This window comes from Lepidochelys kempii, chromosome 2 (assembly GCF_965140265.1).
Source record: "Lepidochelys kempii isolate rLepKem1 chromosome 2, rLepKem1.hap2, whole genome shotgun sequence".
NCBI lineage: Eukaryota > Metazoa > Chordata > Testudines > Cheloniidae > Lepidochelys > Lepidochelys kempii.
Window position 1 is genome coordinate 38,918,630 of NC_133257.1, and position 24,479 is coordinate 38,943,108.

The 24,479-nt window shown below is 44.8% G+C and overlaps 1 protein-coding gene across 3 annotated transcripts in view; it reads left to right on the forward strand.

The window, feature by feature from the left end:
* Positions 1–24,479, forward strand: part of SNX31 (sorting nexin 31) — a 69,331-nt gene that overhangs the window by 12,503 nt on the left and 32,349 nt on the right. For 2 of the 3 annotated variants that reach the window (XM_073330433.1, XM_073330431.1), the window contains exons 3-4: positions 9,388–9,502; positions 10,464–10,528. In XM_073330433.1, coding sequence (XP_073186534.1) covers positions 9,388–9,502; positions 10,464–10,528 — 180 coding nt within the window. The remainder of the gene's footprint in view (positions 1–9,387; positions 9,503–10,463; positions 10,529–24,479) is intronic. The other variant, XM_073330432.1, reaches the window with a different exon arrangement.

The window sequence follows — 24,479 nt, forward strand, 5'->3', positions numbered from 1 at the left end:
ATTCGATCCCTAGTCCGTAGTGGTGCATTGGGTTCTTCCGTCCTAAGTGCAGGACCCTGCACTTATCCTTATTGAACCTCATCAGATTTCTTTTGGCCCAATTCTCCAATTTGTCTAGGGCCCTTTGTATCCTATCCCTGCCCTCCAGTATATCTACCACTCCTCCTAGTTTAGTATCATCCGCAAATTTGCTGAGAGTGCAATCCACACCATCCTCCAGATCATTTATGAAGATATTGAACAAAACCGGCCCCAGGACCGACCCCTGGGGCACTCCACTTGACACCGGCTGCCAACTAGACATGGAGCCATTGATCACTACCCGTTGAGCCCGACAATCTAGCCAACTTTCTATCCACCTTATAGTCCATTCATCCAGCCCATACTTCTTTAACTTGCTGACAAGAATACTGTGGGAGACCGTGTCAAATGCTTTGCTAAAGTCAAGAAACAATACATCCACTGCTTTCCCTTCATCCACAGAACCAATAATCTCATCATAGAAGGCAATTAGATGAGTCAGGCATGACCTTCCCTTGGTGAATCCATGCTGACTGTTCCTGATCACTTTCCTCTCATGTAAGTGCTTCAGGATTGATTCCTTGAGGACCTGTTCCATGATTTTTCCTGAGGTGAGGCTGACTGGCCTGTAGTTCCCAGGATCCTCCTCCTTCCCTTTTTTAAAGATTGGCACTACATTAGCCTTTTTCCAGTCATCCGGGACTTCCCCCGTTCGCCACGAGTTTTCAAAGATAATGGCCAATGGCTCTGCAATCACAGCCGCCAATTCCTTCAGCACTCTCGGATGCAACTAGTCCGGCCCCATGGACTTGTGCACGTCCAGCTTTTCTAAATAGTCCCTAACCACCTCTTTCTCCACAGAGGGCTGGCCATCTACTCCCCATGTTGTGATGCCCAGCGCAGCAGTCTGGGAGCTGTCCTTGTTAGTGAAGACAGAGGCAAAAAAAGCATTGAGCACATAAGCTTTTTCCACATCCTCTGTCACTAGGTTGCCTCCCTCATTCAGTAAGGGGCCCACACTTTCCTTGGCTTTCTTCTTGTTGCCAACATACCTGAAGAAACCCTTCTTGTTACTCTTGACATCTCTTGCTAGCTGCAGCTCCAGGTGCGATTTGGCCCTCCTGATTTCATTCCTACATGCCTGAGAAATATTTTTATACTCTTCCCTGGTCATATGTCCAACCTTCCACTTCTTGTAAGCTTCTTTTTTATGTTTAAGATCCGCAAGGATTTCACTGTTAAGCCAAGCTGGTCGCCTGCCATATTTGCTATTCTTTCGACTCATCGGGATGGTTTGTCCCTATAACCTCAACAGGGATTCCTTGAAATACAGCCAGCTCTCCTGGACTCCTTTCCCCTTCATGTTAGTCCCCCAGGGAATCCTACCCATCCATTCCCTGAGGGAGTCGAAGTCTGCTTTCCTGAAGTCCAGGGTCCGTATCCTGCTGCTTACCTTTCTTCCCCAATATCTTCTATTGGACTAAATTCTGTTAGTGAAAGACACAAGCTTTCGAGCTACACAGAGCTCATCTTCAGGTCTGGGACAGATACTCAACTGGTATATCTACACTGCAAAAAAAGGATGAGTGGCATGGCCAAAGCTGGCCTGGGTCAGCTGACTTGGGTTAGCGGAGCTTGGGCTGCAGAGCTGTAAAATTGCAATGTAGACATTCGGGCTTGGGCTGGAGCCTGGGCTCTGAGACCCTTCCTCTTGCAGAGTCTCAGAGCCCAGGCTCCAGCTTGCACCCAGACAGCTACACTGCAATTTTTAGTTAGCCCTGAAACCTGAACCCTACTAGCTCAGGTCAGCTGACCTGGGCTCGGAGACTCCGTGTTGTGGGTTTTGTATTGCAGTGTACACATGCCCAGAGTGTTGCAGCTAAATATAAGGGGGAACAAATTGTTTAGCATAAGGACTTAACGTTATCAGAGAGCATTCAAGATGAAGATGTGTTAGTGGGTTACAGATTGTTGTAATGAGCCATAAATCCAATGTCTTTACTGAGTGCTAGACACTAAAAATCATGGGAAGTTATGAATTTAAGTTCCCAGGCTCATCTTTGGAATGTGTTGTGCAGTTGTCATTTAAGAATGTGGACTGAGAAGTCCGAAATGGAGTGATCATGCTGGGAAAAGTGTTCGCCCATGGTTGACAGTGTTCTTGTCTCATCATTTTTCTGTGTAAGTTCATTCGGGAGTGTAGTGATTGTCTCATTTCACCCACATAGTTGTTAGGGCATTTAGTGCACTGGATGAGTATACCAAATGTTGGGATAGGCATGGGTAGGTGTGACGTTCCCTTCTGGTTTTATCTGGACCAGTGATCTGCTAGGTCACTCCAATCCTTGACTCTGGTAGTGAGCCTTACCCTGCTCTGCTGTGAGAACCCCCACTCCTGGGCTGTTCACGCAGAGCCTCTGGCACGTAAGCTGCTCCTTGGATTGTGCAACCGAATGACACTACCCAATATCTCCAGTCCCAGACACAACCCTAGGAACCTCCGTCTTGCAGTGCCCAGTTATGCCCGCTGGACACTGCAAGCTTATATGAGTACGTCAGTTTAAGAGATTGATATGTACCAGGCTTGTTCTCCCAAGTGGAGCCTTTGATACTCTTCAGACCAAACTCGCTGCTTCAGGTAGAATAAACAAACAAATTTATTAACTATAAAGATAGATTTTAAGGGATTATAAATCAAAGCATAAGAAGTCAGATTTGGTCAAATGAAACAAAAGCAAAACACATTCTAAGCAGATCTTAACACTTCCAGGGTCCTTACAAACTTAGATGCTTCTCACCACGGGCTGGCTGACTGCTCTTCAGCCAGGCTCTCCCCTTTGATCAGCGCTTCAGTCGCTTGGTGTGGTGTCTGTAGATGTAGGTGGGAGAGAGAGCATGGCAAATGTCTCTCCCTTTTATCATGTCCTTTCTTCCCTCTTGGCTTTGCCCTCCCCCCTTCAGAGTCAGGTGAACATTACCTCACTGCCGTTCCAAACTGACCAAAGGAAGGGGGGTGACTCACTCCAAAGTCTAATGGCATGGCTACACTTGCAGATGTAGAGCACTTTGAGTTAAATCAGCCTTTGTAGAGCGCAGTAGGGAAAGTGCTGCTATCTGTCCACATTGACAGCTGCAAGTGCACTGGTGTGGCCACATTAGCAGCTCTTGCAATGGTCACAGAGAGCAGTGCATTGTGGTAGCTATCCCACAGTGTAAGTGGCTGCAACGTGCTTTTCAAATGGGTGGGGAGGGTGGAGTGTGACAGGGAGTGTGTTGTGTGTATGTGCGGGGAGAGAGATAGTGGGTTTTGGGGGGGTTGAGAGCATGTCCGCATGCTGTCTTGTAAATTCAGACAGCAGCAGACCTCTCTCTCTCTCACACACAATATTCCGCAATAATGGTTGCTTTGTGTCGGAGCAGATAAGGAGCCGGGTGTCGGAAACGGAGCTTTCAAAGGGCATATCGCATTCCTATAGCAAGTTCAAAACAATGAGAAGAGTGGCCACTTGATTTAAGGGGATTATGGGACGTTTCCAGAGGCTGATCAGAACGCAGTAATGCAACACCTTGTTCACACTGACGCCGGGGTGTTTCAGGTAAGGAGAGCAAGCGTTAATCTTCTCGCCGAGGTGGAGTACCAGGAGCACTCTAGCCGTGGAGTCAGAGCGCTCTGCGTGCCTTGGCAGTGTGGACGGGTAGTGAGCTAGGGCTCCCGGGGCTGCTTTAATGCGCTCTAACTTGCAAGTGTAGCCAAGCCCTAACAGATTCTTTTCTTGTTGCCTAGGCTGGCGTCTTTTGTTCCTGTGAGGCTGGGCTGGGTTTGTCCCATACCTGACCTGATGAGGTGTGAACTGCCTCTCTGCTCTTGGAGAGTTTTTGCCTGGGCTTGCTCTAAACCATGAGGGCACGTTTTCAGCCTCATAACTATATACATGAAATTATAACCTTACTATAACATTCCTGTAACAATTACTATAACATGACTATAACAACCGTGCTCAGTGCATCATGAGCCTTCCGAAGATACCCAACATGACAAACTGCATTGGATACCACACAATCATTTTATAAAGATAAACCTGGGAGTGTAGGGTGTTCCCCCGAGGTACAGAGTGTCACAGTAGGTCCCATGGATTTTGAAAGATTTTGTGGGGAACTTGCTTCTGATGATTTTGGGGGGTTGTTTGAAGGTCAGAAGAGGGAGTTCAGGAAAGATTTCTTTAGGATGTGGTCCTCATCAAGCCTGGGTTGTAATTGTATGATGATACCCCGTATGAGTTCCAGCCTGGGGTGGTACGTGACAACTTGGGGTGTGTGATCAGACAGGTTTTTCTTCTGTATTGAAGCAAGTTCTCTCAGGGTATGTGGGTGTCCTGTTCCACCAACTCAAAGCACTACCAGACCCTGCCATAACACCGCTATGATGATCAGTACCCCCAACAACACACGTTTCAAGATCCATAGGTCCTAAACATGCCTATCACAACATGTAGTGTACTCATTTGGTGTACTAATATGTGTATGTATATATAAAAAGAAACAATGAATTCATACTACCGTGGCTCTTTTGGGTGATGTTGATCAGTAATTTGGCTTCTGAACCACAGAGGTCTGAGTATGACTTTGCTAAACAATCTGTTTGATCTTGTGTTTAGCTGTGACACACTGAGTACTTTTCCCAGACCTGAAGAAAAGCTCAGTGAGACAAGGTGGGTGAGGTAATATCTTTTATTAGATCAACTTCTGTTGGTGAAAGAGCTTATCTTACTCACCTTGCCTCTCCACAAGATAGGACCTCTTTAAACCTGGCTGGACGTCCATAGGAGCTCTACTAGTGGAAGCAGCCCTGGAGAGACATTGATTCAGCTCTTCTCCCAGTCAGCCTGGCCTTGCCCACTTTGGGATGTATTACCAGGCTTTGAGGTCTCCAGCAGAGTAAGAGTTGCAAGCAGCTTGTGCTTCTGGCTCCTTCTCTAGATGGATTTACTTCTTGTCAGCAAGTTAAAGAAGTATGGGCTGGATGAATGGACTATAAGGTGGGTAGAAAGTTGGCTAGATTGTCGGGCTCAACGGGTAGTGATCAATGGCTCCATGTCTAGTTGGCAGCCGGCGTCAAGTGGAGTGCCCCAGGGGTCGGTCCTGGGGCCGGTTTTGTTCAATATCTTCATAAATGATCTGGAGGATGGTGTGGATTGCATTCTCAGCAAATTTGCGGATGATACTAAACTAGGAGGAGTGGTAGATACGCTGGAGGGCAGGGATAGGATACAGAGGGACCTAGACAAATTGGAGAATTGGGCCAAAAGAAATCTGATGAGGTTCAATAAGGATAAGTGCAGGGTCCTGCACTTAGGACGGAAGAACCCAATGCACCGCTACAGACTAGGGACCGAATAGCTAGGCAGCAGTTCTGCGGAAAAGGACCTAGGGGTGACAGTGGACAAGAAGCTGGATATGAGTCAGCAGTGTGCCCTTGTTGCCAAGAAGGCCAATGGCATTTTGGGATGTATAAGTAGGGGCATAGCGAGCAGATCGAGGGACGTAATCGTCCCCCTCTATTCGACATTGGTGAGGCCTCATCTGGAGTACTGTGTCCAGTTTTGGGCCCCACACTACAAGAAGGATGTGAATAAATTGGAGAGAGTCCAGCGAAGGGCAACAAAAATGATTAGGGGTCTGTAACACATGACTTATGAGGAGAGGCTGAGGGAACTGGGATTGTTTAGTCTGCAGAAGAGAAGAATGAGGGGGGATTTGATAGCTGCTTTCAACTACCTGAGAGGTGGTTCCAGAGAGGATGGTTCTAGACTATTCTCAGTGGTAGAAGAGGACAGGACAAGGAGTAATGGTCTCAAGTTGCAGTGGGGGAGGTTTAGGTTGGATATTAGGAAAAACTTTTTCACTAGGAGGATGGAGAAACACTGGAATGCGTTACCTAAGGAGGTGGTAGAATCTCCTTCCTCAGAAGTTTTTAAGGTCAGGCTTGACAAAGCTCTGGCTGGGATGATTTAATTAGGGATTGGTCCTGCTTTGAGCAGGGGGTTGGACTAGATGACCTCCTGAGGTCCCTTCCAACCCGGATATTCTATGATCCTACTGCTATCTGGAGATTTGCAACCTGTGTTGTGCTGTAAGTGAATCTGGCCCCCAGGACATAGCTCTGCCAGGTACAGCCTTAATGTTTGTCTGCTTGCGTTTAAAATTTAAGTCCATCTTTTGGGCTGGTGAGTATTGGAAACAACCAAGTTTCCAGTCATGTTGGACTGAAACTTAATGCCTGCAGACTGATAGCTCTGTCTGATTAAATTAACTCCCCACCTCCACCCTCCAAAGTATGTGTGTAAACTATTATGGAAAATTTCTGTAGTTCTTAGAAGTATGAAAAAGTGAGATACTTTTTTGGAAGAATTAGAATGCTGGAGATTGCTCAGCAGATCGGATTCCACTAGGTTGAGAGAAACTTCTCTCCCCACTCCACCCACTCCCCAAATCTTTCAGACAAACATAGCCTAAGTTTGAAAAATAAAATTTACCAAGCAGTCCATTCCAAGGTGGATTAATTGCTCTCATTGATTTGGATTTTTTTAAAATAGTCCATGTCTCCATTTGTACAAACTGATGATGATGATGATGGGTAGTGCTGCATTACATGGGTGAGAGGCAGGGCGAGGAGGCAGGTGAGGAGGCAGGATTCGAGCTCTGACTCCATCTCTGAACTCTGGCAAATCACTTATATCTTTGCCTAAATTTCCTTCTCTGTAAAGCAGAGAATGCTTCTCTGTCTGAGGCTTTGGAGGGATCAGTGTATGTATGTGAAGAACTTTGAAGATGAAAAGCACTATATAAAAGCTGCTCTTCTTATTATATTTATGCAGCGACACTACATGGAAAACATGATTTGGTTTTACATAGCTTCTTTTATACTCTGTGTGTCTCAAGGCGGTTTACAAGTACCTAATAACAGGTAAATAATAAACAAATTGGAAAGTGATGATGTGTTGCCAGTGCAGGGGTAATGGAGCAGCTGCTACATGGGCCACAAGCAAAGCTCACACAAATCTTAATATATTCAGAAACTGCTTTACTGAGAGAGGGATTTTTGTCCAGGCTTGTCAGAGTTATGCCTCTTCCTTCCTGAAAATGCCTATGATGTTTTCTACCTCAATTTCCCCTGCTTCCAGAGAGTGGCATTAAATGTATAATAAACCTTGATCCATGAATTGTCATTTCTCAATAGTGGCCAAATGATGTCTGGCTGTAGAAATCAGTCTGTATTTCCATTAAATAAAATAGCTTTGACTAGAGTTGACTGAAATTTTTCAGGTAAAAAATGTCCCTTTTGAAAACACAAGTTTTATTTTTTTGCAAAAAAAAATTCAAAATGGCAAAATTAATTTTATGGCATTTTTTCAAAATTCTTATAAATATTGTGAGATGCTTTAAAAAATGGAAATGACTGAAACTTTTTACAATTTTTTAATTTTACAAGCTCTAGCTTTCAATTAGTCACTTGGGTTAGGATGGAAGTTTAACACTTTTGTAAATACTTTAAACTCCTTGTAGCACATGCCTTTGGTAACAATGGGACTGCGCCTCCCATTAAAAATTATTTTAATCTGAATGTACCACTTTGATGCTCTTTTCATGTTAGTCAGGTATGACCTTGAGGCATGGGGGTGGGAAAACCAACAAATAGTATCAATGTGCACATTTAGTATAGGGTAATGTAAAAAAACCCAAACAGTTTAAATTATTATTTACTTACTTCAACAGTCTGTTATAATCAAGGAGGGTCTGTGAAGTGCACATGCTTTCATCTGGCTTTTCATTTTTGCCAGCCTGTTGCCTGGTGGCCCCTTAAGGGTTTGACAAAAGCTGGGTCTAAGTGTGTGTGTGTGTGTTAACTGACCAGATGAGGTCCTGAAAGCAGGAGCACTTCCAGTTTGGGGGATCACAGGATCAAACAGCGTGAGTAGGAGAGAATGGAAGTCTTAATTTCGGGATTCTTTAACTTCAGTATTGCCAACCCTATGGGCTCAAAAATCCTGAGTCAGCCCTCCTCCTCCAATCAATAAATTGGGTGGCTGAAAAATCATGATTTTTAAAATAATGAATTTTTATTTTGGGTTTCTGAGACCTTAGGGTGCACTCAGTTCATGATTTCAAGCTTTCTTCCACAAGCAAGAGAGTTAGAAACTTTTTTATTTTTAAGTGAAAGCTGAGCATTTCACATTCATGTGACTCTAGGAGCTGGGGCTTCAAGAAAAAATGCCAAGTATCTCAGGACTTCGGATAATATTACAAGAGTTGGCAACATTGTAAATTGTAGCTTTAAAAACAGTTGATCCTTCTTTAGTTTGAGATCGCTCCCTTCTGTGTACTGGAAGATTCTCATTGGATTGTCCAAATGCCAAGTTGGAAAATCTCCATTTAATTCAACTGAACTAAGAGGATCATATTTCCTGTGTCTTCCACCACTTTCTGGGGGAATCTAAACTGCAAGAAAACTGGTATTGTGTTGGGTGGCAAACAGTGACTCTGCCTGATGATGTATTTTTAAAAACAAAAGCCAAGCCAATCGAGTGTTCTATGCTGTTGTCAGAACAAAGTTCAATTATCTGCTGAGCGTGGTCACAATGTGAGTTGAAAGTGCTCAGGAAGCAACATGCTCTCTGTAAAACTTACTGTCTACCCATTCAACCACAGCTGACTGTAGAATATGGTAACAGCCAATTGGAAGTGTAAAGTGTCTCCAAATATTTCTCAACTCTATACAGAGTCTGTATTATGTTAAAGAAATACAGTGATGCAAGGGAGACCTGTGGCGAGGATTACGGCATGTCTAGGATCCCTTTCTTTGCATTTGTGAATGAAAATCAAGGATTGACATCAGTGGTTCTCAAAAGAGAGGGTTTATGTGATCATACAGTATTACAAATAAATCTTGGTATAGATAATTTGGAAAGCAAATACTGAGTGTTGACAAAGACAGCATAACATTTGTCTATAGAGTGTGTAAGACTTAATGAAGTAGACATGCTGCAATCCTGACTTGGAACTGAGAAGTTGCTTCCAAGCTGCTACTCAGATTGCGTAAAGCTAAAAACAAAACAAAAAGCACCATGCTTTGCATTGGTGACAGAGTCCCCCCTGAGTGGCTCTGAAGAAAGTATTGTTGACTACATTGTTTGGCTCTGAAGGGGTTGTATGTCTTGAATACATTTAGAGGTTGAGAGAGCTTTCAGTAGCGTTGGGGCTAAAGTGAATGGTCATCTCCAACCTGGGGAATATGGTAATATGGTGATGTCCACAGAAGCCCATAGCAGATCTTCACTAACCTTAAGCATTATTTGACTGCCATTGTAGCTAAGACGGATCTTTGGGAGTACCGTGCCTGCTTTTCCTCCAAAGTTCTATCTTGCAATGACCAAGTCCATGGCTGATGAGAGGAGGTCTCAGCTTGAGCAATATCTACAGAGTGGTACGGAGTCTCTGCTTTCACTACGTGTTTGGGTTTTCAACTCTGTTTATGGATTCTGCAAGTCATGATTTGTGGGGTCTGGTGGGGGCATACCCTGAATGTTGGGATTAAACTACATGCGGGCCTGATCCTGCAGACCTAGCATGCCAAATACTTCCACTGACTTCAAAGTGAAAAACAGAGCCTTTGGGCAGGTCCCTTCAAAAATCATATCTCTCCTCTTGCCTTTAAATTGGCCTCCGTTTTTTCTAGAAGTAAGTAAATTTGTTTTTCTCAGATTTCCAAGCAGAGACTTGAGAATTGTTACAAGACACATGAAGTTTACAGGAAAACTATATGTCTGAAGTGCAGTTATAATACGTCATGCATGAATTTCACGTAAGCCAATACATTAAAATGTAACCCTTTCAACTACAAGAAATAGGAAGCTCTGAGACATTTTGTGGCCTCTGATGTAATATATGCTTTGTGAGCAAGACTTTCAAAAAAACATAAGGCTAATCTCTTAAATAACCTCACTTCCAAAACTGCTTAGCACCCAGCAGCTTCTGATGATGTCAGTGGGAGTTGCTGGGTGCTCAGCAGTTCAGAAAATAGGCTCCTAAATAAATGACCACAACTTTAGGCCCATCTATTAAATATTGGGGTGAAATCCTTGCCCTGTGAAGTCCATGGCAAAACTTCCATTGACTTCAATGGAGCCAGGTTTCACCATCGGGGTGTGTACCTAATGCAGTACCTGCCTTCCGCTGGGCGGGACTTGGGAGTGATCTGAGCACCATCCAATAAAAAGCGAACTTTTGCTTAAATCAAAGGATGGGTAAAGCACTCATTGATAGCTCTACCAGAAGCCTTTTGATGTTAACTTAGAGGGGCATTGCAGGTAATCTTACTTTCAGACGCAGACCCTTTTCTCCCACCCCTTCAACTAACTTTGATTTCTATGCCTTTTGTTTTTCAGTAACTGTAGATCCAAGTATTACGAACAGTGATGTCTTCATCAGTTTTTTTAGAAAATTACAGCAGGTAAGTTTTGAATGTTTCAGCAACACAATTAGCTGCTTGGAACAACTGAACCTGTGCTTCAGCTCCTCTGCACAAAGGCTGCTTTTTCTGAGTGGGCTTCCTTGTACTCATATGCTCATAATATTGACCTCCTTTGTGAAGCACTTTGAAATCTACTGACGAAAAGTGCTATGTAAGAGCCAGGTGTTATCCTCTTATCCACGTGATAAGTTGTTCCTCTCTGTACAACCTCACTGTAAAAATAATTGTTTGCTTTATTTATGTCCTGGTGGGAGATCTGATGAATCTTTCGCCCCTAAATAATGCCCAGAAAAGTCTTTTGTGGAGAGCTCACTGAAAGGATTATACACATTCTTAGGTTTTGCAATCCTAGATGTTTTTTGGTTGTCAGTACTTTGGGGCGATAAGTGTATTGATGACTGCTGTGAATGTCCGCTTCTCTTACCTTGTAACACACAGTGACAGGCAGAGTTTGGCATGTATATGGAGTGTTTGTAACCTGAAGTGCTTTCAAAATCCATTTTTACTTGCTCCATAATGGGGCAGAAGATGAGGGAGGGGAATATCAAGTATAATAAGCACAAAAATCCCCACTGCATTGAAACGTCAACCATAATGTTGCAGTAAATGCGCAATCAGGAAACTGTTATGACTCCCAAAGTAACTAACTCTTTTCTCTCTTTGCCCCCCACCCCCCTGTCATGGTTTCTGTGGATGTGCAATACTTTACAATATGTTAATTTTATGTTTAGTTTGGCTCTTAACTACCACAGTGAGAAGCTCTTTCCGAAGGGACTCTTTGTCTTTGGCTATGGAAAGCATCTACCTGTTGTATGACCATAATCCTAATAGTTATAGAAATTCCTGAGAGGAAGTTATGCTTGAAAGAATTTCATAATGTGACAATTAATGTTTAATTTTAACTTTATTGCTCGTTTCATATTTGTTGTGAATTTTAGGGCTAGCAAGATTACAGGTAGTTGTGTAAAGAAGCATTCCACACAAAGCATAGACAAAAAGAAAAGGAGTACTTGTGGCACCTTAGAAACTAACCAATTTATTTGAGCATAAGCTTTCATGAGCCACAGCTCACTTCATCGGATGCATGCTGTGGAAAGCATAGACAAATTCTTTCACAATAAAAATGTGGCTTATTTACTACGTCCTTTTTTTTTTTTTTTTTATTTCCATACCAGGAAAGGTTCTTGTCAGTGAGCAAAGCAGCACTCTATATTTGAGAGTTAGGGCGCGTCTTCACTAGTAATATTAAAGCACTGCCGTGGCAGTGCTTTAACATGGCTGTGTAGCTGCTGCACAGCACTATAAAAAACCCACCTCCACGAGGGGAATAGCTCCCAGCGCTGGTGCACTGTCTACACTGGTACTTTACAGCACTGAAACTTGCCGCGCTCTGGAGGGTTTTTTTCATACCCCTGAGCGAGAAAGTTGCAGCGCTGTAAAGTGCCAGTGTAGACAAAGCCCTTAGAGATTTATTTAGGGAAGGACATAGCATCTTAGGGCATGGCTACACTTGCAGATGTAGAGCGCTGTGAGTTAACAAGCCCTCAGAGGGCGCAGTAGGGAAAGCGCTGCCGTGTGTTCACGCTGTCAGCTGCAATTGCACTGGTGTGGTCACATTTGCAGCACTTGCAGTGGCATTGGGAATGGTGCATTATGGGCAGCTATCCCCCCAGAGCACCTCTTCCCATTCTGGCGCTGTGGCTTGTGGGAAGGTGGTGCAGGGGGCGGGGCATCCTGGGTCCTGTCCCAATGCCCTGTGATACATCGCTTTGCATCCCAGTGATCCCTGTGCTTCCGTCCACATTTGGCGCCATCTTTCAACATTTTTTGTACTGCACGCTCTGTTTTCCCTTTCAGCCTGTGGGAATGGAGCCCGAAGTGCTGAGGAGTCTCACCATCACGTCATGTTTGGCAGTCGAGTTGCTCCTTAAGCTACAAACTGACAGTGAGGAGTCCGCTGATGATGTCGACTCACGTAACGCATATGACACGAGATTGCTTGTGGCATTCATGGACTTGCTCACCACCTGTGGAACGCCACTTTTGGGCTCGGAAAACAAGCACTGCATGGTGGGATCACATCGTCATGCAAGTCTGGGATGATGAGCAGTGGCTGCAGAACTTTCAGATGAGAAAAGCCACTTTCATGGGACTGTGTGAGGAGCTCGCCCCAGCCTTATGGCACGAGGACGTGAGATTGAGAGCTGCCCTGCCAGTGGAGAAGTGGGTGGCTACTGCAGTCTGGAAGCTGGCAACTCCTGACAGCTACTGATCGGTTGCTAACCAGTTTGGAGTGAGAAAGTCAACCGTTGGAATTGTCTTGATGCAAATTTGCAGGGCCATTAATCGCATCCTGTTTAGAAGAACACTGACTCTGGGTAACGTGCATGACATTTTGGCTGGCTTTGCACAAATGGGTTTCCCTAACTGCGGAGGGACGATAGATGGGATGCGTATTCCAATTCTGGTACCAGCCCTCCTAGTCTCCGAGTACATTAATCGGAAGGTTCTCCAGGCGCATGTGGATCACTGTGGGCGTTTCATTGACATTAATGCAGGCTGGCTCAGAAAGGTGCATGATGCACGCATCTTTCGGAACACTGGCCTGTTCAGGAAGCTGCAAGGCGGGATTTTCTTCCCGGACCAGATGATCACTGTAGGGGAAGTCAAAATGCCCACTGTGATCCTTGGAGACCCCGCTTACCCATTAATGCCATGGCTCATGAAACCCTACACAGGGAGCCTTGACAGCAGCAAGGAGCGGTTCAACAACAGGCTGAGTTGGTGCAGAATGACTGTGGAGTGTGCTTTTGGCTGTTTAAAGGGCCTGTCTGTACGGGAAGCTGGACCTGGCCGATGACCACATCCCCGCAGTTATATCCGCGTGCTGTAGCCTCCATAACATTTGTGAAGGGAAGGGTGACAGATTCACTCAGGCATGGAACTCGGAGGTTCAACACCAGGAGGCTGAATTTGAACAGCCAGAGGGCAGGGTCATTAGAGGGGCCCAGCACGGGGCTGCAAGGATTAGGGATGCCTTGGGGGAGCAATTTGAGGCTGAAAGCCACCAGTAATGTTTGATGCCTTGCACAGGAGTGAGGAGTGGTGGTTCCAAAGTTAGTAGGAATCTGTGTTTGCTACGCTGACTTGCAGTGCCTGTTGCTTTCCTGGGCTATGGTATCTTTTACTTAATGCAATAATAAGAATGTTTTCAAAGCCAAAAAATCCATTTATTGAAAAGAAACACAACTGCTTGGGAAACAGAAAGGTCAAGGGGATGGGGTGGGGAACAGTTCAATCACAGATTTGCGTATGTCCTGTTCTCGTACTCAGCCTTCCTGTCTGGAGTGCAGTGCAATGAGTGCTGCACTTCAGGCTGGCTAATATGCATGGTGATGGGGGTTGAGTGCAGAGGGTAAGGGTCGTAGTTTGCAGGGCTTGGTGGTGAAGCGACAGGTGTTGGAGGCAGCTGGTGGGGGAAAGTGGGTTGGAGGTGACATGGGGGCACAAGGGAAAGCCCCAAAATGGTGAGTAAGCACAGGGGCAAGGGGAACTGATTGTTTCACAGCCGTACTGTCCTCTAGGTTTGTGTACCTTGGGGAGAGCTAACATCTGCAGGGGGCCCCTATACTGAACACTGTCCCCACATTTTCCACAGGAGTTTGTCCTGGAAGATATCTCGCTGCTGAGGGTGACCTGGGAAGCAAGGGAGGGTTTTCTACTACAGTGCGGCTTCCGCCCTGACCCATATGCAGCTTGCCTGTGTGCAGCAATGGTCCCCCCGCCCCCCTCCCCCCACCCGGCACAGTGGCGCAGACATGTTAGCCTGACTGGGACAAGTAGTATAGTAGCTCTCCCAGGGAACCTACGCACATGCATTGCCCAGCTTCTGCATGAGGCCTTTGAAGAGATCACTGAGGCCGATTTCCGCGATGTGAGAGAGCACATCAACGCCCTATTCCACATCTAGATATGCATCCAGCCCTAACCATCCTCTCCCCAAGAGTCAGCACTGAACAACTTTCTTCCCAAAATAAAGGCCGCTTACCGGGCACCTCCTCTGGTGTTTGTCCTTCCCCAAGCACCGGCTACTGTGACTGGCTACCTTCCTCCTGGCTTGAGAACAGCTCCTGGCTGCACGCATCTAGGGATGGCAGGGTGTCTTCCTACTCCTCAGCACCCTTGCTTCCGCTTTTCTCCTCCTCCTCCCGCCTTGTTGATCTGGGCTCTGAAGTGTCCAGGGTGGTCCTTGGAGTGGAAGTGGGGTTGCCCCCAAGTATCGCATCCAGATCTTTGTAGAAACAGCAGGTCGCAGAGGCAGCACCGGAGCAGCTGTTTGCCCTATGGCCTTTGTGGTAGGCATTCCACAGTTCCTTCACTTTAATCCTGCACTGCAATGTATCCCGATCATGGCCCCTTTCCATCATGTCCCTTGATATCTGCCCGAAGGTATCGTAATTCCTACGGCTGGAGCGCAGCTGGGACTGGACAGCTTCCTTCCCCCAAACACTGATGCCTTGCCATTGCTCCGTACTGGGGATCACCTGGCACGTGGAGGCATGGTCACCTGGAAAGATTCACTGAGAGCACTCCACACCTTGCTGAGCAAACAGGAAGGGGATTTTCAAAATTCCCAGAGAATTTAAAGGGTGGGTCTGACGGTTGGTCACCTGAGGTCAAGGCAGGCAGTAGAGGTCAAAGTGATGACCAGAGAGGCTAGAACAGGCATTGTGGGTCACTTCTGGAGGCCGATCAGAGCGCATTAACCGACCAGGGCGTCCACATTGCGCAGCAAGCATTATGCTTCTCTTCGAGGTGGAGTACCAGGAGCGCTCCAGCCACGGTGTCCGGGCGCTCTATGTGCCTTGCCAGTGTGGACGCGTAGTGAGTTAGGGCGCCCGGGGCTGCTTGAATGCGCTCTAACTTGCAAGTGTAGCCATGCCCTTAGGCTCTGATCCAAAGCCTTTAAAAACAGCAGAATGACTCCTGTTGATTCCCTTCACAGGGCCCTTATCTTGCCATTTCCCCCCTCAACTATTAATTTCTGATAGTAAGCCTTTTCTATCAGAGCTCTGGTGGAAAAAACTTTGCCACTATGTTGTCTTAAATGGGGGAGGAGGCACTGGATTTGGAATGAATACTAATTTCTCCCTACTGTTACTCGCACCTTCTTGTCAACTGTCTGAAATGGGCCACTCTCATTACTACTTCAAAAGTTATTTTTCCTCCCTTGGTATCCTGCTGTTAATTGATTTATCTTGTTAGACTGACCTCACACTTGATAAGACAACTCCCATCCTTCCATGTATTTATATCTGCTCCTGTATTTTCCACTCCATGCATCTGATGAAGTGGGTTCTAGCCCACAAAAGCTTATGCCCCAATAAATTTTAGTCTCGAAGGTGCCACAAGGACTCCGTTGTTTTCGCTGACACAGACTAACATGGCTACCACTCTGAAACATATTCCTACATGTGTATTGCAAGTGTTGAAACTGGCTATCTGTATGGTGGATGTGAATTACTTCTTTGGTTTGGGGAACATCTGATGCGGGGTAATGTTTCTAACTGATTGTACGGTCAAATACATTTATTAAAGTACACAGTAAGAGATATTGAACACCACACAGTCAGTTGCTTCCTACATGTCATGGTAGGTTGAAATAAATCTTAAAAGTTTTAATACAAAGTCAGTGTATCCTCGCTACACACAATCAAGAAACCTTTCTGTTCCACTTTGGAATGTCTTGTTTCTTATGCTGAGTTTTTAAGTTTTCTGCCTGGCAAAAATACTAGTTCCACAACATTTTTGTTTACAACTTCATCTTATAATTATTAGACTTACACAAAGTGATTTCTTCATCATGCACATAGCAATAGTGCTGGGTATGTTCTTTCATTATTGGGAAGAGCTGGATTCTGGGTCAGACCAGAAAGCTGTGTGAATGACTAAAGTCCATTCTCTGTCATTATCTGTACTTAAGTGCCTTTAATTGGTGTAAATAAATGCTTAACAGACATTCACTTAAATATTAAAGAATCTTGCTTAACAACATGGTGTTTGGTTGAGATGCTCCAAATATTTAATAGCACAATCAATGCCTTGTAAAAATGTTTTATGGTAAAGGAATTCTGTAATAGTTTTGAAAAAAATGAATAAACTTGATCTTTCATATGTCCCTGTAGCGTCCTCATTTCCATTGCTACATCTTTAAGACTTGCAGGCATCATTTATTGTGTCTTGCATGATACTAAGGGCTAGTCTACACTGGCAACACTAAAGCGATGCCGCCATAGTGCTTTAACGGGCCTTGTGTGGTCACGGCTCAGTGCTGGGAGACAGCTCTCCCAGCGTTCTAAAAAAATCACCTCCGCAAGGGACAAAGCCACCAGTGCTTGGAGCGTGGCTCCCAGCGCTGGTGCACTGTTTACACTGGTGCTTTACAGCGCTGAAACTTGATGCGCTCGGGGGGGGGGTGTATTTTTTCACATCCCTAAGTGAGAAAGTTGTTGCGCTGTAAATTGCCAGTGTAGACAAGCCCTTAGAAGGGGAAACACAGGGCTGGCCTTACCATGAGGTGAACTGAGGCGGCCGTCTCACGTGCCAGACTGTGAGGGGGGGGCACCACTAGGACTCGGAGTGTAGAAAATTGTGTCTGCTGCTGGTGCATATGTATTCTCTCTGCTCTGGATGCACAGAGATGGTGGAGTGCTGTGCTAGAGGAAGGAGGGCACAAGAGACATAACAGGCAGGCAGGAGAAAAGGTGAGAGGGAATAACAGAAGGCAGCAGGAACTGTAGGGAGAGGTAGGAGGAGGAGGAGCCTTTTATGTACCTCTCTAGCACTCCCAGGAGCCTGGACTGATTAACACCAGCTTCTCGGGGAGCTTTCTGTTTCCTGCTGCTTCCCTGAACCCTGAACGAATGACTTTAATGGTGTGTTTTGTAACAACAACAGAACCTAGTGAAAATGTCCCTGCAATGGTGACTGTCAGAGAGCATTTTCTAGAATTTATTGACATTGATGATACTACAGGAGCTGGTATGACAAATGTGCTTCTTAAAAAGTTGGAAGATATGGGAATTGCAATAGCTGATGTGAGAGGTCAGGGCTATGATAATGGTGCCAGCATGAGAGGAAAGAACAGAGGAGTGCAGACACAGATCCAAGGGTTTAAACCCTCAATCTTTTTTTGTCCCATGCAGTTCTCATTCATTGAACTTGGTGGTCAGTGATGCAGCATCAGCTTCTAGTGAGGCTGCTGAATTTTTAATGTAATTCAAAGCATCTATGTATTTTTCTCTGCATCAACTCATCAATGGCAAATTTTGAAGCAACATCTGGGGACATCCTCTCTGAAGCTGAAACCACTGAGTGCCACATGATGGGAAAGTTGAGTGGAGGCAAGAGAGCCTATCAAACACCAAATTGGGAAGATAGATGATGCCATAGTTGCCATTATGGAGGATAATGCTATGACAGGAGCTGTTTGTGGGAGAACAGTGGCAGAGGGAAATGGAATCACCAGAAACATGCATAACTTCAAATTTCTGTGTGGCTTAGTGTTGTGGCATGACATACTGTTTGAAATAAATGTAGGCAAGAGACTCCAAGGTGTCGACCTTGATATATCTGGAGCAATGGAACGCCTGGACAAAGCAAAGTCATACCTACAGTCTTACCGGTCAGATGAGGGATTTCAAAACATTCTGAAGAGTGCACAGAAGTTGGCAGAGGAACTTCACACTGAAGCTATTTTCCCACCCATTCAAGAATACAGGAGTCACCGAAGAAGACGACATTTTGATTATGAGGCACGGGATAATCCCATAAAAGACCCCAAACAACAATTCAAAGTTGAATTATTTAACCAGGTGCTAGATTGTGGAATACAGTCAGTTGAACGTTTCATGCAGCTCAAGGAACGCAGCAGTATATTTGGGATGTTGTATGATATTCCAGAACTCCTTGCTATACCTGAAGAAGACCTACACCAGCAATGCAGGGCACTAGAGACACTGTTGACTCATGATGGCATGCGCAATATTGATGCGAGTGATTTAGGTGCTGAACTGAAAGCCCTTTCAAGATCCATTTCTGCAGGATCAACTCCAAAGGCTGTTCTGGAATATATGTGCACAAATAAGATGACTACCCTCTTTCCAAATGCTTTTGTTCAAATCTTTGCAACCAAGAAGGCATGGAAAGCACCACTTTGATTATTCAAAGAGATAAAAATGCCAGTGTTTACTATGCAGACAAGAAAAGTTCCATTTGCTGTTCAGGCGTTTGAAAGTTAAGTGTTACTTAAAATTTTTGAACAAGGCATTTTAAGTTCTCCTTTATTTGGGTAGGTAGCAGAGCAGTACCATGAGAGGAGTAGAACAGGAAGAAGGCAGAATTGAGACCTTTCAAAGTTTTGGTCCAAGTGAGAGGGCATGGGGGTGTCATTTGAGCTCCCCGCCTCAGGTGCCAGAATGTTGTGGGCTGGCCCTGGGGAAACATAAACATAAACAGGTGATGCGGTAGTGTTTTAAGGCTATGTCTACACTATAAACTTCGGTCAACAAGTTACATTGGCATAAAGCCACCACAGTTAGTATATTGCTTGTGAATGTGCATACTTGGCTCCATGTGTCTGGTGTGTGTACAAGCACTCCTGGTGAGTACACTGATGCACAGCACAGTGCACCATGATATCCCAATGTGCAATTTGCCACTGACCCACACAGTCTTTTGGGAAGTTTTTTGGCAATGCATGCTGAGGCTGAAACGCTCCCAGTCATGCCTGGGTGACAAGGGGGCAGCTTCTCAGTATGCAATTGTCTCCATCCCATAAGGTCATCTATATCCCATAACTTTTGTGCCTTTTTTTCAAAATCTCACAAACCCGTGCAGTCCTCCCCACTGTCCACCATCTCTGTCAGAAGCATGGACTCTGCACAGCTCTGCAGTATTGTCATAAGTATTGCAAGCACAAGACACCCGATCATCCAGTATTAGCAGAGCTGCACTAAATGAAAGAGTGGGGAATAGGATGATTTTTTTGGAGGACAGATTGCTGTGGGACAAGCGAGAACCAATTCAAGGTTGTCGGTGGGGTTTATGGAGCAGCTGCAGCTAGTGGAGCACTGCTTCTGGGCTCAAGAAAGGAGCACTGACTGTTGGGATTGTATTGTAATGCGGGTTTGGGATGACCAATGGCTGCAGAACTTTTGGAGGCATGAGGTCACATTCCTGGATCTGTGGGCCAAGCTCGCTCCAGCCCCCAGTGCAGGGATGCCAAACTGAGAGCTGCACAGAGTGGAGAAGCAAGTGGTGATTTCTGTGTGGAATTTTACAGCACTGGATTTCTCCTGGGTCAGTGGGAAGTCCTTTTGGAACTGGAAAATCTACTGTGGGGGGGCTTTGTCATGCAAGTGTGCAGGGCCATTAATCGCCTCCTACTGCACAGGACTGTGATTCTGGGTGATATTCAGGACATAGTGGAGGGGTTTGCAAAAGTGGGATTCCCAACCTGCGATGGGGCAATAGACAGCACACATCTCTCTCTCAGCACCAGACCACCTTGCTACAAAGTACAGTCGCGGAAAGCACTACTTTTCCATGGTTATGGAAGCACTGGTGGACCACCAGGGATGCTTCACTGACATCAGCGTACGCTGGTCAGAGAAGGTGTGTGACACTCGCTCACATCTCTAAGAAAATAGGACTGTTTGGAAAGGTACAAGCAGATTACTATTGGGGAATTTTGAAGTGCCAATAGTGATCTTGGGGGACCAAGCTTGCCCTTTACTACTTTGCCTCAGGGAACTGTACACCAGCCACCTTGACAGCACCAAGGAAAGATTAAGCTATTGGCCCAGCAGGTGCAGAATGACAGCTGAATGTGCTTTTTGGTAAATAGAAGGGACGCTTGTGTTGTTTACTTACAAGATTGGATCTCAGTGAGAAAAATATCCCAATGGTTAGAGCAGTCCATTCTGTTCCATATATCTGTGAAGCGAAGGGGGAAAAGTTGCTGCCAGGGTGGAGATGGAACAGCTGTCTGAGTTTGAACAGCCAGACACAAGGGCTATCCGATCAGAGCAGAGCTATACAACTGAGGGAGGCTTTGAAAGAGCACGTTAACAGTGAGCCAGAGGAATACATTGTGGTGTACTGTGCTCTGCGTGGTCCTGCTATTTTGGCGCCTGTTAGGAAATGTGTGGTGCTTGATGTACTTGTGTGAATAAGATACTGTCAATGCGCCTATTAATTTTGAGGTGCTTGCTGTACATTCGTTTGTCACTGATCCTATGAGTTGTCACGCTGCATGGTAACAAGCAATTGGTTGCTTGCAGAACTGCTAGATATTGTGCAGACTATGCTGTGAACTAATGAAGATGAATTGTGTTCCAAAAAATAAATTTTATTCTGTCACAAAATGAGTGAAAAGAAAAATATCTGCAATTTAAATGGTAAATACATATAAAAACGTAATAAATTAATACAACAGAACTTATGAAAGAGAATGAACATGCATGCTGACTTTAGCGACATATTCAGTGAATTGTGAAAGCCAAGCTTGGTGTAGGTGTAGCTGTGCTTGTCCTTAGTGTCTCCCGAGATGGGATGATAGGGATGGGACAGTGGCCCCTGACACCATGTGGAACATTGAGGGGGTTGGGGTGGGGATGATGTAGGGAGGTGCTTCAGTGGAGTTCTCCATGGACTGCACAGGGAGGCAAGCCCAGGATTGTTGAACCTGAAGGATTGAAGTGATCATGTCTCCATGCATAGCACTGTAAGACCACTATTAGAACACTATGTCCAGTTCTGGTGTCCATACTTCAACATGGATGTGGAAATACTGGAGAGAGTTTGAAGGAGGTCCACAAACATGATCTAGGGGTGGAAAACAAACCTTACAATGTGAAGTTTAAGCACCGTAATTTAAAGTCGTTATGTCAAGATTAGATATCTTTCTAAAAGTTATGCTTTAATCCAGTTTCTGGGAGAAATTCTATGTCCCACGATGGGAGGGGGAGTGTCTGGGATCGTCATAATGGTCCTTTCCAGCCTTGGAATCTCCTTGGTTCATCCCCTTCCTTTCCTTCATGGACATGGGGAGGACAGGATTGCAGGCATTACCCTCAATATGCTCATAACACTCACAGCTCTGCATTCAGACAGTGACTATAAACAAATCTCATGCTTCAGAGTTTGTTGGTCATCTCCAGGGTCAGGAAGGGTTTTTTTCCCCTGACACACAATTGGCCAGATGTATTCTGGGTTTTGTTTTGGATTTTTTTGCCTTCCTCGGAAGCATCAGAGACTGACTACAGCTTGAGAGGAGAAACTGGACAGGATGGACCAATGCTTCGAAGTGATACAGAGAATCCTCTTTCTTAGATACTTGGTTGGTATATCTTGCTCCCAGTGCTTGGGATTAAACTGATCATTAGACTTGGAGTTAAGAAGGAATTTCCCCGCAGGTTAGATTGTCAGGGATCTTGAGGAGAGGATTGCCTTTCTTTTCAGCGTGGATTGCCTGCTAGGACCAGCTGGGCATATTTCACCTCCTCAGTTCCTTGCCATAGCTGAGGCCTGGATGGCACCTTGGTCTCTCCTCTTTGCCTGCGGAACACAACAGTTGTCTCCTAAGGACTGAAATGCTTAAATTTAACTAAAGTCATTGGGCTTAATATAGGATCATTTAGGTGAAATTTAACAGCCTGTAATATACAGGAGGTCAGACTAGATGATCTAACAGTCCCTTCCAGCCTAAAAATCTATGAAACATTGATCTGACCTGCTGTACTATTCTCATAATTTCCATCCTTTAGTAAATTTTGATATTTCAGAATTTTTCATCCTGAATCAGGATGAAAAGTTAAAATATTCAAATGCAGCATTGTGAAAAATTGCAATCTGAAGATGTCAAAACATTTAGTTTTGGCTTGGTTTGACTTTAATCTGTGTCCCCCTAAGATGCTGCAGTGCCTCATGGGAGCGGCAGTTTGGATGCTCCTTCCCTCCGTTCTCCTATATGGGCTTGACTCCCTGTTTGCAACTCCCATAATGCACTGCAGCAGCTCAGCCAGAGGGGAGGCTGCTGTATGCAGTATCAGTGGCTCAGCTAGGGAAATTGGCCTATAGAGGGGAATGGGAGTGTGAGGTACCAGACCTACAATTCCAATAAGGCACTGCATCAGCTGAGGTGAGACATATTAATATTGATGCTACACAAAATGTAATATTTCATTTTTAACTTAACAATGGAAAATTCCCCCCCCCCCCCCAAAAAAAAAGTTCAGTAAACTCAAAACTTTTCCAGGGAAAACTGATTGTGCAGAAACTGCTTTGTTCCATCAAAAACATATTTTGATGGAGAATTCCTGGCCAGCTCTACTCAATAACTTATTGTTCTGGATTCTTGTGTTAATAAATTATCGGATTGTATAGTGATGAGGGGGAAGCAGATGTTATTTGCAGTTCAAAATTTTTTACTACTGGTGGTAGTAGTAGCAACTCTAAGGGAGAAGGATTTGGACATTGGGGGGTGGGGGCAGGAGGGAATGTCCCTTTTTTAATATGAAGTGTTTCATGTGATCTTGGGAATCTACAGATGAATGTATTTCAGAGACTAGAAGACCTAGGGAATACAGAGAGGGGTAGTGGCGTTAATACTAAAGGGTGAGGTTGCCAAATTATTAGCTTTTTTTAAAAAAAAAGGCGGGGGGGGGCAAAAAAGACAAACATGAAGTTGGAGTCTGGAGAAAGTTTCTGGGCTTTGAGTAAATGGGGCAGCGCCTTTGTTCCTCTCCTCAAATAAAATTAAAACAACAGCATAGAATAAGAACTAAATGACTAATCACTCAGGTGATTGCATCACTGCCGTAGCCTGGCTGTGCTTTACTCCCAAAGTTGTGGACTTTTAAATAACAAACACATTTGTTTTTCTGTGTTATGGAGATGAATGTAATTTGTATTCCCTTTCCAGCTACGATAAAACTGTTCCCAATATGTCAGGAATAAATTAACCCCAAATTCCCTTAGCACTTTCACAGCTATCGGGGGAATATATGTTTTACAATGCTATTTCCCCCTTTTGCTTTTACATAAGTAGGCTTTTTGTCTGTACTGTAGTTAGCTGAACATGGATATGACAAACACGTAAGATGTTAAATTAAAGTATGGAGATTTTGGTTTTGACCTTTTTTGGGGCAAAGATGGTCTGAGTTTTCACCCAAAAGCTTTTAACATGCAGGTGAACTTCCTGGGGGGAGAAAAGCAGCCACTCTGTTGTAGTAAATTTTCCAAATGGAGATGAGGAAATGGAGATCATCTTACAGAAATACTGTAAAATGAAACAATTGCCTGTAGTTTTAGTGGAGACAGATGGGTGTGGACTTAAGACAGCAAACAAGGAAACTATGTATTATGCAGTTCCAGAGTGACTCAATGTGGTCATTCCAGTTGTGGTAGGTTTTCTCCATATTTTTCTGTCTTTGCACTTGCCTCCCTCCTTTTAGCAGATACCCAAATTAACCTGTCCACCGGCTCAGTATCTAGTCCAGTGCTTCTCAAGCTATGTGATGTGGGGGACTGGCAATTTTTTTTTTCCAATATGCGCGCAGACCGGCAGCTGATGGCTCGTGGACTGGCAGCAGTCCACGGACCACCACTTTGAGTAGCACTGATCTAGTCCTCAAGAAAAATAACTAACTTAGTGGCTTATCCTCCAGTAAATGCTAATGTTATAATTGGGACTCGGCAGCAAGCTGAAACTGTTGTGCCAACGCCCTGTGGTTTCTGCAGCAGATTTAGGTAAATTTTAATTCAGCAACTCAGTTCTAGTTCTAGTTTAATTCAGCAACATCTAGCTCTTTTAGATGTACAGAAGAAAAGCTCTCTGAAAGGGCCCTACAAAAGACAGTATTTGTCT